The following is a 17,510-nucleotide window of genomic DNA, read 5'->3' on the forward strand; positions in this document are numbered from 1 at the left end:
GCAAGTTGTAGGTACAAAGCCTCAGCAGGTGAAGACAAGGACACAATCTCGGCAGCAGATGAAACCGTCTTCTTTATTGGTGCTGAGTAATAAGCATGCTGGACAAGGGGGATCGTGCAGTTCAGGAGGGCTGGCTCTCCCAAACGCCAAATAACAAGACAGACCTTGGTCAATCCATATACTCTGAATCACCAATTAGGCCTTAGAACGCTTCTTGGTATTCAGTCCTGCTTTATTCGACATGCATGAGAGAAACCAAAAGGAGCATAAAACTCTCAAAGCCCAAGTTAAATTTTCCTTGTTAAAAGGCCTGCTGTTTTTGGAGGTGGAGGATCAGTTCTTCTGCATAAACTCTGAACAGGGGAACGGGGTCCTAAGAAAATATAGATACAGAGGGTCAGTCTTACAATTGCCCTTGATTTCAACTACCAGCCCCTCATGAGGACTGGTCTCGGCCTGACTGAGGGGCTCCTGAAAGCAAGGTTCCAAAAGATGGAATCGATGGAAAGAAATGCAGTCGGGAATGCAACTGGTTATTGGTAGGTAAATATTCTAATCCAGGCAGATGTTGCCCAGCCAAGGAGTTGCAAGGCCCACCAACCTCACTGGCACAATCTGTCCATGAAGTGCCTATGCCACCTACCTTCTTCTCCAGGACTCTCTGCTTCTCCACAGCTTCCTCCAAACTCAGTCCAATCCATTCGGCCTCCTCTTCTGGAATGACAAACTCCTGCAGGCAAAGTTCAGTTTGCTAATTTGCAGCACAGAAACTTATTGAGAAGCCAGATAGCTACGATTATGGGAAAAGTGCAGATATAGGTAAACAGGAGGAAAATCTCTTAGCAGGGAAAGCGACATGACAACACAATAAACTATTGGAACAGAAGTTCTTTTCCGAGAGAGAAGTGACTGTACCCCAAAGTTACAAAAATTGCACTTCCCTCTCCGTTATTCTCTTGCACCACACCTGTTCCCAAGAAACCTGGTTTCTTCCTGCAGCCAGAAACCACCTGTAGGCCTTCCCAGACACTCTTGCAAAGGAGAATCACCTTGTATTTGTTATAAACAGCCTCCCTCTTGGCTGGATCATCTGGGTGGAGAGAAGGGTCTCTGCGTGCCAGTCTCAAAAGCAAGGTGCGCTTCAGGTCCATGCCCAATTTGGAGCACAACTCAGACTTCGGGGTCTGTAAATGGAAGGGATCAAATGCCGCTGTTTACCTTAGGAGTTGCAGGTGGCCCTGCAAGCAACCGCCTCAGTCAAAGGAGGCCCTGCACTGTCTCAGGCCACTGCCATCACGCCCTGACCGGAGCTGGGAAGGAAAGTCTCCCTTCCAAAACCAGCTGCAAACCTTTAAGATGTAGAAGTCGAAGCCGAAGGCTTTGTCCACCTGCTCCAGCGTCCTCATGGTGACGGCAACTCTCAAACTCTTGCCTAGGATCTCGCTGTAGAACTCGCGGTTGAAGACCTGCGGCTTCCACATCTTCTTCAACCGCCTCGAGAGCTGAAGGCACCAAGGGAAGAGATGGAGCCCGGGGAGGGACGCGCAGGAGCCCCCCCACCCACCCACGGCCTGCTCCAAGCGCCGCGGACCCACCTTGTCATCGTGGGCGTAGCGGTAGCCCGCCACGCAGCCCTCGCCGCCCCACAGCCCCTCCTGGCTCTCGGGGGGGAAATAGACTGGCACCGGCACCACCTGCTGCCGCACGCCCTCCAGAGGGCCCGGGGCGCGCGCGTACTCGCCGGCGGGCGGCCTCCAGTGGACGGCGGGGGGCGGCGCGGCGGCGTCCTCGCGCAAGGCCCGCAGGTAGTGGGGCGGCAGCCGAGCGAGGATGCCGCGCTGCAGGCGCAGCGAGTCCCACAGCCGCGGGGGGACCTTGTGCAGCGGCATCGCCCACGGGGCCACGCCGGAAGCCGCTGCCTCGGCCGCTCACCGCTTCCGCCTGCGTCTCGTTGGTCCAGCCGAACCGGAAGGGGAGGGCGGGGGGAAGGGCCGCTGGGCCGCTCCTCGCCTGGGCCTCGCCCGCGTCGCCTTCCGCCGGCCGTTCAACCAGGGCGGCAGCTGTTCCACCGACGGCGCGCCCGCTCCCCACCCATCCCCCGCCTCGCTTGCTCAGATGAGCCGCCCCGGGGGAGAAGCCGTTTCCCCCCTTTTAACCAACGGAAGCTTTACTTTTAGTGGCATCGGAGATCTTTTAATTCAAGACGTGGAAGTTAAAGGAAGCTGTTTCGTTTTTTAAAAAAAGCTTTGAAATGCCACGGGTGGCTCGATGGAATATGAATAATGGAATATGCAGTTGCTAAAGCTTTTCCTGAGACAATGCTACATCCGTGTTTGCATTTTTAATTTAGAATTAAGTTGAGCTTTCTTTATCCGCTGCAGTGATTGCACATCAACCCTGAATCAAGGCTCTTTTCAGTGCAGGTTAATGCAAAGACAGGCGAACGACACACACACAAGCACAGAGAAAATGTGACCTGGTCCTGGACCATCCTTGGCCAAGGATTCCTACGTTGGCTGCCCTGCCCCTGCCCAGGAAGTGGATTTGTATTTGAAAAAAGAAGATGCTAGGAGTCTTCGTGTCCCGATAAAGTGCTCTTCATACCCAAGTTCGAACAAGCCAATCCGGAATGCGTGAAAGCCCCTTCCTGGCTGATTTCATGGGCCAATGGTCCTGCCTGTGCAGGCAAGGTGGTGGATACAGGGCAGGAGCAGTGGGGCTTGGAGGCTCCTGCCTTCAGTCCCCCTGAATTGCCTCAGTCCCCAGCCATTTTCTTGGCTGCAGAAGCATCTATTTCCTTGCTGCGCATTATTCCCAAGGCTGCCACAAGATGAAGCCACGTTTCCCAAGATTCAGAAAGGCCCTGGCTCTGTCAGGCAGCTTCCTCTCCAGCCAGATTGCCTGGATGCCTTCATTTTTGTCCAGCACAGCAGGAGGGATGGAGGGGGGGGGTTCACATTCCTCCAGCCAAATTAAGTGATTCCCATTGGGAGGGAGTCTGGCTGCATCAGCTCCTCCTTTTCCAGTCACCGCACTGTGTAGAGTTCCTCCTGGTCATTCCTACAGATTTGGTAACGGCACAGCAGTTTACGGGACCAGGCCCATGGGTCTTTCTGCTTATCTCCAGGAAGAAGGAAGAAGGCCACGCTGCTCGCCACCAGGACGTGCCAGATGCTGTGGGTGTAATAGTAATTTTCGGTGGTTTCCAGGAAGGTGTATACTGCTATGGCCACGAGGGCCAAGCTGGTCCCGGGGAAGAGGAAAAAGGCCCAGCGCTTCCAAGACGGAGGGTAGCAGCGGCGCCGGGAGATTCCACGATAGACCTATGGGAGGAGAGATGGCTTACTGGGAGCAGCACAGCCAAGGGACTTGCCAGCCTGCTCCAGGGAGAGAATTCAGATAGCCTGTTGCAGAACCTGCTCTTAACATGTCTTGCATTCCTTGCAAGAACAAAGCGCCCTCAGGCCCAACTGATTGCAGCCAAATGCCTGAGGAGCAAATGGCAGCGGGCTTCCTGCCACCCAGCTCAGAGGTTTGCTGATCATAAGGAGCTTCGGGAAGGAAGGCCAGAAGTGTCATACCCAAATGCTGGCCATGATGGTGAGGGCAAAGACACAGGGTCCCATCATATTCCACACACCCCTGCGGTCCAGCTGCAGTGACATTGCAATGACCAGAGTCCCCAGCACACAGAGGACCTAGAGCAAAGGAGAAAAGGCCAGACGAGACGATCCGAGAGGGCTTTGGAAGCTGCTGATGGCAACGAGGGATATGCCCACCAGCACGGCCAGCTTCCTGGCAAACGCTCACCACTGCCACTTGTGCTGGTCACTTACACTGCAGCCAAGAAGCACCAGGCAAGAATGGCTCAAGGGGAAACGTTCACCTCTTCCATCCCATAATCTGGCTTCCTCCCCCAATTCTTCACTACTTTTAATTAGGGATGGCCTATGTCTCGCCATACATACATTTTTCAGGGTCTTCTCGACCTGTGCCATGCAGAGAATGGTCACCCAGATGGAGACAACAGAGCCCAGAAAGTCACAGAACTGCAACGTATCGTAATCCATAATGCACATTACAGCAATGCCAGGCTGGTCACAGGCGTGGTAGAACTGTAACCACAATAAGGAGGAAGAGGAAGTGGTGGCAGAAAGGGGGCTGTTGCAGCAGGTCTGCATTTTCAAAAGCTTGGCCCAGAAAGGCTCCTCTATCCTTCCTTGCTCAGAGGTCCAGCGGGGCTAAGAGAACTCCAGAAACCCCCATTCACCCAGGCAGGCCAAAGAAATGGAAGCCCACTTTCCATTGCAAAGAACTGAAGTGCTCCACAGCATGCATTGGACCAAAGGAAAACAAAAAAAAAAGCTTACTGTGGAAAAGAACATGGTGAAGGTATAAACGGAGGCCTCAACTAGGTGATAGTGGTAAAGGGCCACAGTGATTGCAGGCAGGAAGAACAGGTTGCTGAGGGTGAGCAAGAGGGTGGCCAAGACCTGGGTGCCTACAGACTGGGCCTTGGTTCTATCTGTGCAGCTCCAGCCAGCCCAACCTGCAAGAGGAAAAGGCAGGGAACACGTTAGCTACAAAAAGCAATGCTCTGCCAAAGGCACGTCCTTCAACTCAACGATATCTTTGTCTTTCTTGCCTTGACTCCATGTGCGTGTGCTTCTAAAAAAGTGGTGCGGCCATTGGCCTCCCAGCACACGTGGTTTCATGTGCAAAGTGCTTTTGCAAAGCACAGCCACTCCCGGAGGCATCCACGCAGGTAGGCAGCTCCATGCAGAAGGTGGGTCCTGATGGGGCCAGCTCTCCTTTCTTGGAGGAGGGGACCTGAGGCAGAGCCGCCCCGGCTGGGAGGCCTGGGAGCTAAATCCACCAAGAGCGGCCTGGGGGATAGGAGCAAGTGAGTGCCGGCTAGGATCTCTCTTACCAGCCTTGCAGATGCAGCCTGTGTAGAGGTAACCGTGGCGCCTGATGAGGCTGCACTGTCCGTAGGTCCCACAATCATCAAAGCAGGGGGTGAGGTAGGCAAGCACGGCTACCTGGCCTTGGGCCAGATCACAGTCTCTGCACAAGAGGCGGAGAGAAAGAGATTCCGCGATGCAGCAGATCCAGTCCTACTGGGAACGGCCAGCTCCACAAAGGGCAAATGCGGGGGGGGGGGGGAGGAGGGTAAGCACAAAGCCACCCCAGCAGTGGCAGTTTTCTCCCTGCTCTGCAGAGAGCCATGCCCAGCCGGGAGATCCAGTACTCACTCTGATTCCTTTGGGCAGAGCAGCTTCAGGGACAGATACCAGCTGTCAGACTGTGGGTAAGGGACAATGACTGCAGCTTCCCTGGAGGACATGCTCACGTTCAGGAGGTAGCCCTGGGCGAAGGCTGGGTGGGAGGGGAAGAAGCAAGCAGAGCAACTGCTGTTGGTCCACGTCCTTTAAAAACCATCAGCTTCTCTGGAGTAAATGCACAGGTGCTCCAGGAAAGGGCAAAATACAGTGGTCTGGACCAGTGGTGGGTTTCAATTTATTTTACTACCGGTTCGCTTGTGCGTGTGCCTCCTGCCGCTGCCACCACCCGTTTGCCTGATCCGGGGCGAACCAACAGAAACCCAGCTCTGGACTCTTGTCAAGCAGCCCTTCTGGCCACGTACCTGTCCAGCAGCCCCAGGAGCCATTCAGGAAAAGTGCAGGAGATGTGGGGCTCAAGCAGGCCAACACAGTGGCATTTCCAAGGCCCACGGAAGTCTGCAATGACAAAATTGGTCCCAGTTCTGAATTCCAGCAGGAAGCAAAACCTGTCAACCCTTGGCCCTCCAAGCAGCAGGGGTTCATTCTCACCTGGTTCAGCATCAGGTTCAGCACCAGGTTCCCTCCACTGTCCATGCCGGAGTTCAGGTTAAGGAACAGCAGAGTGGGAATATCGCTCCGAACGGGCACGGTGGAATCTCCAAGAATGCGGAAACGCACAGAAACAACGTCCAGGTCCTCACGGGCAACCGGCTGGCCACGCAGGCAGGCGTTTCCTGGGCCAGAGGCATTGTGGCTGCCGCCCATGGCAAGCAGTGTCCTGTTGAGGTGGCCTCCTGGCGTCGGCATCCCCTGGTTCTGCTTCAACCTCTGGTAGAAGCCAAGGAAGGAGGCCGCATCTCCTGGGTTGCATGCTGCAAGGAGAGAAGCCGGCACATGCTCCACCACACAAATGGGCAGGAGGAAAGGGGAGGGCAAGAGACCCTTCTGGATGGAAACAAGACCTCCCCTTCCTCAAAGCAGGGGCCACTATTCTCTTGACCAGATGAGAAAAGGAAGGAGCAGCAGGGATCTGAACAGGAACGGAAAGAGCCTTTGCTCAGATCCCCATAGTTGCCGGAACCTGTTCCCGATTCCAAGCATTCTGGTCAGGGACACACACCTATGAAGAACACCACCATCTGAAAGGACACGCTGGTGCTGGCACCACCAAGGCTCTCCACTGTGATCCAAAGCCACCTTCCCCATGGTGGGGAAGGCAAAAAGATGCTGCAGGCCTCCAGGCAGCGAAGCGTCTTCTGGGAAGACCAAGAGAGCACAGCCGAACCCAAGGTGACCCGGAGGGCACAAGACGCAGCAGAGCCGTTCTCCATGCATTTCCCCAGCTCAAAGCGCATCCCAGCGGTGTACTCGGGGACAAAGATCCTGCAACACATCATTTCCAATGCAGACAGAGGCCTAGGAAGTCAGCAGATGCTTCTTGGGCTTAAAGGGGCCAGCCGTTCCCCCCCCCCCCTCATCCCATGCTACTCACTTGGCATGAAGTGGCCTACTAGCCCCCTTGGACAGAACCCGTTGGACAGGTACATCAGGCTCAAGGACTACAACGTCCACCTGGCGCAGCACAAACACGTCAGGCTGGAAGGTGTAGCTGCAAGACCTAGAGAATCCCTGCAGGCAGAAAGGCCCGTCAGGGAATCTGCCCTGCTCAATTCCAGCTCCACCAGTTCTTGTCCAGCCCGGTGGACGCACCTTGGATCATGGCATGCCACAGATTTGGGCTCAGGACTTCCACCTCTCCTGCGGGCTGTTTCCCCCACTCCTGCCAGCCCAGTTCTCACCTTCACCTCAATCCTGCTTGATGCTGCAGGCAGGTGGGCAGCGAGAAACCAGTCCCCAGCAGCCGGGTTAGTGAGGTTAACAAAAGTGCTGTTCTGCTGGGCAGCGTCCAAGGTCAGAGTCTGGCTGAAGGACGGAGGGAGGCTTGTGTTCACGGGGAACTCTGTGCCCAGGGGGTTGATGACAGGCGGGGCACCATAGCGGATGTGGCTGGAGGACACAGGTCAAGAGAAGGGGTCAATCACTCTCTCCGTCCCCTGAGATGAAGACCCTGAGCCCTCTGGTACTCCCTGCCACAGCGGCAGCAGCAGGGGAGACTCACAAGGTGACCTGAGTCTTGCCACATCCAGGCCCTTTGTCTCTGGAAGCCTGCAGAAGCCACCGCAGCAGCACTGTGTCCTCTGGGACACGGAAACGGAAAATCCTGGCACTGCCATACCAGCGGTAGAAGGAGAGCGTCTGTGAGCTCTGGGAAAAATACTCAGAAAGAAAGGCCGGATCTGGGAAGAAAAGAAGAGCCCTCAGGTGCCCAGCCATAGCTGCAGGCAGGTCCTGGTGGGGAGGGGCTGGGCTACCGGTCAAGCACATCATGGCCACAAACGCCATTGGCTCCATTGCAGGTCTCAGGGGGGTCTCAGAGGCTGCTCTGGGGCAGTGAAAGTGGCTGGCCAGCCCAGGAAGGACCTTGGAGTGACCGTCGCCCACACAGGCAGCCTCTGAGCAGGAAGCATCTACATGTCCGTTAGGAGACCCCTGGGAGTCCTGGGAGGAAGTCACAGAGCACAGGGATCCAGGGCAGGCAGAGAGGCAGGCACACCCCACCCTGCAGGCATGGCTGCTCTGGACTTTGCACAAGAAACCCATTTCCGGGAAAGGGGACTCGGTCTTCCCTCCCACTGCCTGAGGGCTGGGCATGGTGAGGGCTGGGCACGACCAGCCACGGGATAGAGGCACAGGACTGCCCCTGCTGCCCTGACGCCCTTGTGCCAGGCAAGGAAATCAAGGCGTGGGTATCAGGGGGGAAGGGGGGAAGGGGGGAAGCGGGTGCCCTGTTGAGGCTGCCGCAAGACAACGTCCCTGCATTGCTGCCTACTCTGAAGCCCGGCAGCCTCGACCCAGGAAAGGAAGCCAGGGAGGCCAAACCCTGCCCCCACCCAGTGCCCGGGCACCGGCCCACCATCCCCAGGCACTGGTGCCCAGGAAGAAGCCCCAGACCAGATGCCACAAAGCCCTGCCAGCAGGAGGCCCTGTGGAGCCACTGCTCGCCGGCTCGTCTCCACGGGAGCTGCCGGGCTTCCTGCCAGGAAAGCAGCCCGGGCTCCTTCGAGAGGCAGCCCTCCCAGCGACAGAAGAGCCGGCGCTGGGCCGCCGCCCTCAGCCCGCTTGCCAGAGGAGAGGCGCTGGAGTCGACTCGGGGAGGCGCGCCCGGTCGAGCCAAGGTAGCGGGCGCGGCTTCCCTGATACGCCCGGCGCCGGGCAGAGGAGCAGCGGTGGAAGCGCGGCTCACCTTCGGCGCCTTCGGCCAGCTCAGCCTCCTTTTTCTCCGGCGGCGAGAGGGGGGCGGCGGCGGCGGCGAGGAGCAGGAGGAACAGGGGGCGGCGGGCGAGCGAAGCGGCAGCCATCTCCGCTAGGGCTCCGCACCCGGACTGGCCGGCCGGCGGGGCCGCCAGGGGGAACCGGCGGGGCAGGAGGGGAGGCGGTTGGGCACGCGCTGCGGGCGGCGCTTGACCGGGAAGGAGGCGGACGGACTCCACCCTCAGGCGGCGAGCGCGGCTTCCTCGGTCCGCGGTCAACCGGCGGGGGGGGAGAGGCCGCCTCCCTGCCGAGCACATTCATTGCCAGCCTTTGCCTTCGGGCTCGCCTGGCTCACAGCCCCGCGTGATCCCGGACGACGCTGGAGCGGGAGAGGAGGGGGCCGCATCTCCGGGACAGTTCGGGGGGAGGGGGCGCTGGCCCGGAATGCGGCCGCCGGAAGATCCCGCGAACTCGCCCCCTCCCCCGCCCCCCGCCCCATTCTAACGGGCGATCCCTTGTGCCAGACATGGCCGTCTTTGGGGGTCCCAGCGGAAAGCTGAAGGTGGGGTGAGTCGCCCTCTGCCCCAAACTGGTCCGCGGCGCTTCGACCAACTGCCTGGCGGGTGAAGGGGCGGCAGCCGGGGCATCCCTGAAACGGCCGGCAGCGGGACTCAGGGCCGGGAATGTTATTTGGGGAAGGTACCCTCAAGGCCCCTCTGGTTTGGGGGCATCCTAGACTAAGAGAACCGTGAGTTTAAGTCCGGGCTTAGCCATAAAAGCCAGCTGGGTCACGTGGGCCAGTCATTCCCTCTCGGCCAAACCCACCTCACAGGGTTGTTATGGGGAAAATAGGAGGAAAGCGTCCTGGATCCGTTCACTGCCTGGAATTCTTTGTGAAAACAATCAGGGCTGAAGAGGGAGTCTGCCGCCTGTAAACGGAAGGGGCTCATGGTGACCACTTTCTAAATTCCAGGCATTCTGAAGGGCACAACGGAGCCTGCCCTGTTTGCTCTGCCCCACTTGACTGTCAGGTTGTGAATCTTTTGGTCCAGTTAAAACAAAAGGCTGATTTGAGATGTGACCATCTGGGAACCTGGTGGAACCTGATAGGTTATGATACCAAATGCAGTTGTGTTCTAAAAATGAACAAGGGGCCTACAATGTTGGGGACTTTATTTTTCCTGCCTCTGGAGGTTCTCAGTCCTCCAGGTCATGCTTCTCCCAAAGGGGCTTTTTCAAGAGGCAACTGGATTTTCTGTTCTTTCTTTGAAGACTTTTCGCTTCTCAGCCAAGTTCTTCAGGTTCTTCCTTTTCAAAGCAGCCTAAGTGTGCAAGTACAATTTCACAAGATTTTATCTCATGGAAAAGACTCGCCTCTTCACGATCTTCCATGAGAGGAATTTTGCAATTTATGCTCTTATTTTCAGTTCTGTCCTCCGGAATTCTTCAAAACTCCCCCACATCCTCACGCCTCCCATATTCTTCTTCACTACTGAGAAGTGCGCCTCGGAGGCTGTGCGCAAGGGCTGCTTTGGCAGGGGGGGGGGAGTCCCTGGGATGGGGGCGGGGCAGGCCCCCAAAGCCCCCCTCCCCACACCACATACCTTCAGCATTTCTTGCCCAGGCCAGGAGCACCAGAGGCAGGTCTAGGTTTTTTCAGGGCAAGAATGAAGGGGGGGTGGGCAGTGCAGTCACCATTTTCAGAGCAGTTGTTGCTGAGCGTAGAAACCGAGAGGCAAAGCAGGAATCGGCCCCATTAAAAAAACTAAGTGGTACAGAGAGCTCTTCCAATGGGTAAAGTGGTTGCTTCATTTATGTCTCTGTAGTATGGCAGCTAGCTAATTGCATGATTTTTTGTAAGTCATATGCTTAAGGCAATCAGAGGCGTTAATCATGGAGTCAGAAGTCTTTTAGTCCAGGGGTCCCCAACCCCCCCCCCCCCGGTCCATGGATTGGCACCAGTCTGCGGCATGGCAGCAACTGGGCAGCGCGAACAAGCAAAGCCCCATCCGTGGGTGCAGGCAGCACACAAAACCACGGCCCCTCTGGCCCACGGAAAAACCTTTCTCCCTGGAACTGGTCCCTGGTGGTTCTAGTCCAATCCTCTGCTCAGGTTGGGAATCCTCAGACCGTCCCGGGGAAAAATGTCCCATTCTTTGTTGGAAACCTCGGGGACGGAGCACACACATCTTCAGCAGGCAAACTCTTTCACCACCTCACAGCTTCATAGGCAAAGTGGGCAAACCCTACAGAGCTGTTAGCCAGCTTCCAGTACTAGCAAGGGGTAGTTTTATGCTGTTCTTTTCAGGGCTGCTCTGTCAGGCTCCGTCCCTCATAGGCGCTGAAGCTGCAGGCAGGCCGGTGGGGGGAGCGGGGGGAGTCGCCACATTGCAAATACACCAGGACAGAGCTTGGTGCACCGTCATGCCTTTGTCATTGGGCACCGTGGGGATTAGGAGGAGCGAACTTCACTTTTTTCGCATAGAATACATATTGTTCATACAATAATACATTTAGCTGGTTACCAAACACACCCGTGTTTATTTTACTTTGTTGAGTTTGCAGAATACCCAGGGGTAGGGAGGGTAGGCAACAAAGCCAAGCTAAAGCTGCGAGACGACATTCTTCCTTCTGCTAGGCGTCTGGCCTGGTTCAGCCTGCTGTGGGGACACAGCTCACCTTGTTCCAAAGACCACTGACAGGCAACGTCGTCTTCTTTCCCTTCCAGACCACCCGCTTCAGATCCACTGAAGGGTCTGACAGAAGGGGACCAGCAACTGATCCGAGGTACTTGGGGAAAGGTGTTTGACAATGCTGAAGAAAATGGCAGGATTGTTATCATCAGGTACTAGCGGTAGGAAACCGAGTCCCCTTTTGTGGAAGTTCCGTTTGGTGCTCGGAGAAAGTCCACCAAGAGACCCGGCCTTCCTGGCAGCCCAACAGTGGGACTGGGCCTCTTCCCAGATACGTTAGGCATTGTCCTAATTTTGTATGGGGGGGGGGGCGGGAAAATAGATTCCTTGCTACTGAGGTTCATTTCTTGTTGCTATACTCCCCTGGAAGACAATTAACAAGTACAAGAATTAAAACACTTTGCTAAAAAACAAAAACATAACATCACAGAGACTATCAATGACAACCATCCAACTGCTGGTGAAGAAGTGACATGGTTTCTCTTGCTACCAAAAAGACAGCTGGGGATATCCTGGTTGAGGGGATAGCCTTTTATGCCCAGCTCTGACCAAAACCTGCATTAGGCCAATGAGCCACTGGCCTCCACTCTTTCGGATGCCAGTGTCTGGATTCCTTTGGTTGACGGGTGAGAAATCTTGTTTGGCGGGGGAGCCGAGGTGGCGCAGTGGGTAGAGTGCAGTACTGCAGGCCACTTCAGCTGACTGCTAGATCTGCAGTTCGGCGGTTCTAATCTCACCGGCTCAGGGTTGACTCAGCCTTCCATCCTTCCGAGGTGGGTGAAATGAGGACCCGGATTGTTGTTGGGGGCGATATGCTGACTCTGTAAACCGCTTAGAGAGGGCTGAAAGCCCTGTGAAGCGGTATATAAGTCTAACTGCTATTGCCATTGCTACCTGGCCAGCCAGGGAAATGAAGAGCATAGATTATCATCTGCTCAAGGTTGACTCAGCCTTCCATCCTTGATCGATGAAATGCAGACCCAGATTGTTGGGGGCAATATGCTGACTCTGTAAACAGCTTAGAGAGGACTCCAAAGCCCTGTGAAATCATATATAAGTGTAAGCGCTATTGCTATTGCTATATAATGTAGAACGGCTCAGTCCAGTCCGCTCCAGCTCAGTATAAGGGGAGAAAGCAGCCGAGCAAAATTTGCCTGCCTCTTTTCCTTCTGCCCAGGTTCTTCACAGCGTGCCCAGAGAGTAAGCAGTTTTTCAAGAACATTCCAGCTGAAGGGGACCTGATGATGATCCCGGAGGTGGGCTTCCATGGCCGGAGGATCATGGTGACCCTGAACCAGCTGATTGAAAGCATGAGTCACTGGAAGCAAGCCTGCAAGCTCATTGAGCGGCTGGCGGGAAGCCACAAGAACATACACAAGGTCCCATTAGGCATGTTCCAGGTAGCTAAGGAGGGAAGCAGACCCATGATCTGCCCTGGGGCAGCTGAGGTGACTGCATGGAGGCTTCCCCAGAGGGGAGATTTCTGGCACACAGTTGTTGCCTACCTGCCTGCCTGCCTGCAGTATCAATGACCTGACCCCAGTGGGCCACGAGAGCGTCTGCAGAAAGACAGAGCATCTGGTGGGAGTCCCCTTGTCTGCAGGGTGCCTCCCGGAGGCTCCCAGCCAGGGCAGGTGACCTTGGAGGTGGGTGGGAGTCCTCTAGAGCTTGTCTCAGACGGTCCTCTCATAGCTCTGCCTTTACCTAGTTCCTATTTCAGGCCATTCTCTCTGTCTTCCAAGATCTCCTCAAAGAAGAATTTACTGATGATGCCCAGTTAGCCTGGGAGAAGTTTTTCCTGATTCTTCAAGAAGAAATTGAAGCTGCTTATGCACCAGAAGAGAAGCTTTGAACAAGCCCTGACTCTGACATTAAGCAACTGGGGAGCGGAGCCCCATCTCATTGTGCTCGTATTGGAGGAAATAAAAAAATAAATGAAATCAATTATAAATAGAAGGAAATGAAATGAGTCCTTGAATAAAGTGCCGGTTATTTCTCCTCCATGTTGTGCTCCTTTCTTCCAAATTCTCCAGGACACCGTAGCCCGTGAGAAGGTGTACAGGTATTGTGTGTACATGCACAGGGGTGGCACTCGTCCCGGCAAGGTTTGCACCATGGTTACCCGAGCCATGGTTTTTTCCAGCCTCGTGAGCTTGGGTTTTGTGAGACGTAACTTGCCATCAAGAGGGACGTCCATTGTCTGGGGTTGCTTGAGTGGGTCTCCTTGCCTTCCCCCTCCCTCCACAGCCCCAAGAGAGTTGCCAGGCAAGAAGAGCCAGCTCTGGAGAAGTTCCATCAAGATTGGATGACAAAGAAAGAAGGCCAACTTGGGGCATGTGAAGTGGTGACTCTGCTGCAGGCGGGGGGCGGGGGGGCGGGGGGGGCTGTGTTCCCATGGCTGGCAGTGATAGGTGGGGGAGGCCCCTTGGTCAAGTTCAACAGAAATCTGCTTATCTATCCCAGCTTTAAACCTGTGAAGCCCCCGAGGACTCTGGGCAATTGAGGGGTCCTTGGGCATCTTGAGGTGCCGAGCCCAGGCAGGGTGAAAGCACCCCAGCCGCCTATTCACCCTGTGACTTGGTCTCTGCTAAGATGAGACCAGGGCCAAAGTGGTTTGTGGGTCTAACTGGCCACGTGCCCAGGATTCGGGGTAAAGTTACACAAGTGAGGGAAATTATCTGCTCAGGTCTGGTCACCGTCTTCCTGGTGGTTGATTTTGGACCAGATGCACAGTGGCAACCATTAGTCGCTGTATTGGGTCCTAAGTAGCCCTTTTAATGAAATGAGGGATCACCACCTTTCCCTCCAGGTCGACCTCGCCAGAAGGAAACGCTGACCTTGGTGCAGCCCTTGCAACTGGTGGCCTTCCCCGTTACTCAGATGGCAGGCTCTGCCACGCCCGCTGTCCCTCCTTCAGCCAAGGGCTGAGCTCATCTGTGGCTGAGGGCCCCGAGCTGGACAACAAGTCTTCCTGTCTAGCAGTGTGCATCTCACTTGCCTTTTGCTGGCAGAAACAGCGGTGTGGAGGAGGAGAGAGCTCCACTTTTGCTGTGGCTGTGGAAGGGACCCCAGGACTGGGAGGCGTTGGGAAAAGAGTCTTTACTCTGAAAGTATTTCTGGAAATGGCCACTTGCTCTCCCTGCTCCCAATCTCTTGTTCCCCGAGGGCCCAAAGGGCTGCTGCTGAAATGGGGGGGGGGAATTATTGTGTGATCCAGCCCAAATAGCGAAGTAAGTTTGCCATCTCTGCTTCTAGCTCTTCTGCGCGTCTGGTCTTCCTGCCACAGTGGACACCCTGGTTCCCTTAGGCTGCTCTGGGATAGGGTTTGGGGGAGGGGAGACAAGCCTGATTCCACCCACAGGCAAACCATTATTTTTTGGGTTCCTTACTTGTTCTTAACTATAACGGTTCTACATCATAGGTGAGGATGCCCTTTTCTTTTACTATATGCAAGCAGAGAGCCAGTTTGGTATAGTATTACCACACCAGGCTAGAAACCAGGAGATTATGAAGTCTACAGGTATGGGTGACCTTGGACAGTCGGCCATCTGAAGGAGGAGGCAGAGCCAACCACTTTCCCTGCAAGGACTATCCTTGGCAGCCATCGGGGATCAACACCAACTCAAAGGCAGACACACACCCGGAGAGTCCTTTCCCAGCAGCCATAGGGCCCTGCTCCTCTCCCCTTCAGCCCAAAAAGCCAACGCAACAGGCAAGCAGCGATTCAAAAACAACTTTATTGCTCAGTGGCCCAGGCGAGGCACCCTGAAGGCAGGCAGCTTAGAAGAGGGCAAAGAAGGGTGCCTGGTGGCCTGTCCAGCTCATCTGTATTTTTCACACAGGTTGTCAGACACCTGTTCGAGGAACTTGTCCCAGGCCAGGGAGGCGGTGGCAGTGTACTCGTTGCGCAGGTGAGTGGCCAGAGACACCTGGATGCATTTGGACAGCAGCTGCAGGAAGGAGGAGGAGGAGGAAGAGGAAGGCAAGAGTTAGCCGGGCGGGTGGGACGGGCACCGCTCTTCCCACCCTGCAGTCGCTTTACCCAGACTTGCCCCGAAGTTGACAGGGTCCACGCGGAGGTTGTAGGCATGCAGGTCGCTAAGCTGGGCGAGGCTGCCGCGGACGTCGTCCAGGTGCTTCAGGGCGTTGTCCAGCGCCTTGCCCACTTTCTCTCCCTGGTGGACGATGTCCTTCGAGCCGGGGCTCAAGTTAAAGTGGGCGAAGTAGGTCTTGCTCTGCGGGTAGACTAGGAATAGCCTGCCCCAGGGAAAAGGAAGAGAAGGGGTCCGTCAGGGAAATGGGGGGCGGCGGGCGCCCATTGCAGGAAAGGAAGGCTGCGCCCGCCCACCCGCCTACCTGTTCAGCGCATCGGCGCCAATGTCCTCGATGCGACAGCCCAGTTTGGCAACGGAGGCTTGAAGCTGCCTGCGGTCCTCGGCGGTCAGCACCATGGTTGCGGCAGAGCAGGAGCAGATCGAGGGACACAGCCGGTGGTTCGTTAGGCAGAAGCAGACTGGGAGTCGGGACGCCACCGTCGCTTATATAGCTGCCCTCTCCTCTGTCCGCCCCTCTTATCTTATCTCCGTGGCGGTGGCGGTCAGGAGCGCTGCTGCGGGGCGGGACTCGCTCCGCTGCGGCTTCCCAGCCCAGCCCTGAGCTGCGCTCGAGGGAATCGGTGGAAGGCAGAGGGGGGTCTCCTCTGCAGGACTCCCGCGCTCAGAGGGTCTCCTCGACCTTTCCGCTGAGCGTCTCGGCCAATTCATAGGGAAAATGCCCGACCCGCGGAGAGCGCCCGATCCTGGGATTCCGAGGCGGGTTTGTGGGACGACTAAAGGTGGCCGCGCGTGTGTGTCTGTCGCTGGAGCCTGAAGACACGAGGGCGGCTAGGATGGGAAGGAAAAGCGCTCCTGACCGGGAGGGAAGCCCAGGAGTTGAATCTCTATCCTGACACAGCTGTGCTTGGAAGAAAAGCCCGTCACCCTGGGCTCCCCTCAGAGGCCCTAAACATTTAAAGAATCGGTGACTCCACCTGACTGGGGACTTCAGAAATTAGAAAAGATCGGTGAAAGAAGATAAACAGAATATATGCCTGCAGAATATTGTTTTCCTTCACCAACCAATATTATGATTGCCCAAAGGGGTCCTGCTTTACACCTCAGTACTGTACTGATCTACTAATCCACCAAGGAAGTAAATAAACAAGTAAATAAATAAAAGTCAGTATGCCAAGTCTTGGCTTCTTAACAGCCATTACTTAACCACAGCTGGCTGAGTTTACAACACGCACACACACCTGCCAATATGCTAAATAACATAGTTTGGCTGAGTCCTAGCTTCCTATGTGTGTGAAAGGAAGGTTTTTTTTAGAGTTTGCGCCCTAATCTGGGTTAGGCAGCGACTTGGCCTTGGCCTTTCTTTCCCAGCCTTCCTGGACAGCCAAGAAAGAAAGCCTGGGCCCATCCAAAAATCTACAGAGCAATAGGAGGCAGGGAAAAAGCAGCCTGTAGGAAGAGAGGAAAGGTTCCGTAGACATGTGCAGTGAAATGCCATGATCTCATTAGCTGGTTACCTCTTAACCTCTGAGCTCACCTAATTAGCAGAACCAGATGTAAGTAGAGAAGAAAGGTTTTGTGCAGACATGCGCAGCAAGCCTCCATGATCTCAGTGACCGATGACCTCGACTGTTGATGAGAACCAGGTAGCACCAGGAACTGTTGTGTTATGTGAAGCTTCTACCTTGCTTGGGATGGTCTTAGAGATTGACAAGGAAAATGTACCAATAAGATGCCGCTGCTACCCCTGCTTTTGCTTTGCTTCTTAAAAGTGTATAAAAGCCGAATAAACTCTGTGTAAGGCAGACAGGCATTTTGGACACCGCTGCTGTGATGGATTTCTGAGACCTACAGCAGCGACCTGTTGACATCCAACACGCTAAGTTGAATAATTAATATTCTAAGCTCTTGCTTACCTCTAGGGCATATTTTGTATTTTGATCCCATTTTTATTCTTTGTAAATGACTTCAAGTGGCAAACATACCTAATATTCCTCCCTCCTCCTATTTTCCCAACAACCCTATGAGGTGGGTTGGGCTGAGTGCAAGGGACTGGCCTAAAATCAACAACTGGTTTTCATGCCTTAAGTAGGGTCTAGAATTCACGGTCTCCTGTACTGGAGGTGCTTTTTTAGGAGGAAACTGGTTTTTTCTTTGAAGATGTTTCG

The 17,510-nt window shown here is 55.3% G+C and overlaps 4 protein-coding genes across 6 annotated transcripts; 1 reads left to right on the forward strand and 3 right to left on the reverse strand.

Moving 5' to 3' along the window:
* Positions 1-50: 50 nt before the first annotated feature.
* Positions 51-1,942, reverse strand: MRPL28 (mitochondrial ribosomal protein L28). Its single transcript, XM_087729063.1, has 5 exons — positions 1,596-1,942; positions 1,350-1,502; positions 1,050-1,184; positions 644-730; positions 51-373 (listed from the first exon to the last, which is right to left on the reverse strand). The coding sequence occupies exons 1-5, from the start codon at positions 1,887-1,889 to the stop codon at positions 302-304; spliced, it is 741 nt and encodes a 246-aa protein (XP_087585189.1). The 5' UTR covers positions 1,890-1,942; the 3' UTR covers positions 51-301.
* A 134-nt stretch (positions 1,943-2,076) lies between these two features.
* Positions 2,077-8,990, reverse strand: PGAP6 (post-GPI attachment to proteins 6). The gene is made up of 13 exons (XM_087729062.1): positions 8,590-8,990; positions 7,405-7,582; positions 7,085-7,292; positions 6,778-6,914; positions 6,406-6,668; positions 5,835-6,157; positions 5,648-5,741; positions 5,256-5,379; positions 4,931-5,067; positions 4,371-4,549; positions 3,969-4,115; positions 3,582-3,698; positions 2,077-3,323 (listed from the first exon to the last, which is right to left on the reverse strand). The coding sequence occupies exons 1-13, from the start codon at positions 8,912-8,914 to the stop codon at positions 3,027-3,029; spliced, it is 2,529 nt and encodes an 842-aa protein (XP_087585188.1). The 5' UTR covers positions 8,915-8,990; the 3' UTR covers positions 2,077-3,026.
* Positions 8,991-9,062: 72 nt separating this feature from the next.
* On the forward strand, positions 9,063-13,293 carry LOC148042639 (myoglobin-like). Of its 3 annotated transcripts, none has more exons than XM_087729064.1 (4): positions 9,063-9,164; positions 11,326-11,442; positions 12,468-12,690; positions 12,999-13,293. In XM_087729064.1, the coding sequence occupies exons 1-4, from the start codon at positions 9,124-9,126 to the stop codon at positions 13,140-13,142; spliced, it is 525 nt and encodes a 174-aa protein (XP_087585190.1). In that variant the 5' UTR covers positions 9,063-9,123; the 3' UTR covers positions 13,143-13,293. The 3 variants fall into 3 exon arrangements, 1 of the variants encoding a protein (XP_087585190.1); XR_015698466.1 differs by having other exon boundaries at positions 9,086-9,164; positions 11,326-11,384; positions 13,033-13,293; XR_015698465.1 differs by lacking the exon at positions 9,063-9,164 and having other exon boundaries at positions 9,917-11,384; positions 13,033-13,293.
* A 1,715-nt stretch (positions 13,294-15,008) lies between these two features.
* Positions 15,009-15,839, reverse strand: LOC106551760 (hemoglobin subunit alpha-D). Its single transcript, XM_014069911.2, has 3 exons — positions 15,647-15,839; positions 15,343-15,547; positions 15,009-15,240 (listed from the first exon to the last, which is right to left on the reverse strand). The coding sequence occupies exons 1-3, from the start codon at positions 15,739-15,741 to the stop codon at positions 15,112-15,114; spliced, it is 429 nt and encodes a 142-aa protein (XP_013925386.2). The 5' UTR covers positions 15,742-15,839; the 3' UTR covers positions 15,009-15,111.
* Positions 15,840-17,510: the final 1,671 nt, after the last annotated feature.

Source organism: Thamnophis sirtalis, unplaced genomic scaffold, assembly GCF_051295495.1.
Source record: "Thamnophis sirtalis isolate CommonGarterSnake01/CBP01778 unplaced genomic scaffold, rThaSir2_p1.2 scaffold_14, whole genome shotgun sequence".
NCBI classification, from domain to species: domain Eukaryota; kingdom Metazoa; phylum Chordata; class Lepidosauria; order Squamata; family Natricidae; genus Thamnophis; species Thamnophis sirtalis.

Coding starts and splice junctions, on each gene's coding strand:
- MRPL28 (XM_087729063.1), bottom strand. CDS start 1,889: ATGCCGCTGCACAAGGTCCCCCCGCGGCTGTGGGACTCGCTGCGCCTG. Junction 1,185..1,349: donor TCGACTTCTACATCTTAAAG/GTTTGCAGCTGG, acceptor TTCCATTTACAG/ACCCCGAAGTCTGAGTTGTG. Junction 731..1,049: donor CTGTTTATAACAAATACAAG/GTGATTCTCCTT, acceptor CTTTGCCTGCAG/GAGTTTGTCATTCCAGAAGA.
- PGAP6 (XM_087729062.1), bottom strand. CDS start 8,914: ATGTGCTCGGCAGGGAGGCGGCCTCTCCCCCCCCGCCGGTTGACCGCG. Junction 5,068..5,255: donor CTCTGCCCAAAGGAATCAGA/GTGAGTACTGGA, acceptor CCTCTTGTGCAG/AGACTGTGATCTGGCCCAAG. Junction 3,699..3,968: donor TCGAGAAGACCCTGAAAAAT/GTATGTATGGCG, acceptor CCTTTGCTCTAG/GTCCTCTGTGTGCTGGGGAC.
- LOC148042639 (XM_087729064.1), top strand. CDS start 9,124: ATGGCCGTCTTTGGGGGTCCCAGCGGAAAGCTGAAGGTGGG. Junction 9,165..11,325: donor AGCGGAAAGCTGAAGGTGGG/GTGAGTCGCCCT, acceptor TTTCCCTTCCAG/ACCACCCGCTTCAGATCCAC. Junction 11,443..12,467: donor GGCAGGATTGTTATCATCAG/GTACTAGCGGTA, acceptor CCTTCTGCCCAG/GTTCTTCACAGCGTGCCCAG.
- LOC106551760 (XM_014069911.2), bottom strand. CDS start 15,741: ATGGTGCTGACCGCCGAGGACCGCAGGCAGCTTCAAGCCTCCGTTGCC. Junction 15,548..15,646: donor GGCGCCGATGCGCTGAACAG/GTAGGCGGGTGG, acceptor TCCCTGGGGCAG/GCTATTCCTAGTCTACCCGC. Junction 15,241..15,342: donor TGGACCCTGTCAACTTCGGG/GCAAGTCTGGGT, acceptor TCCTTCCTGCAG/CTGCTGTCCAAATGCATCCA.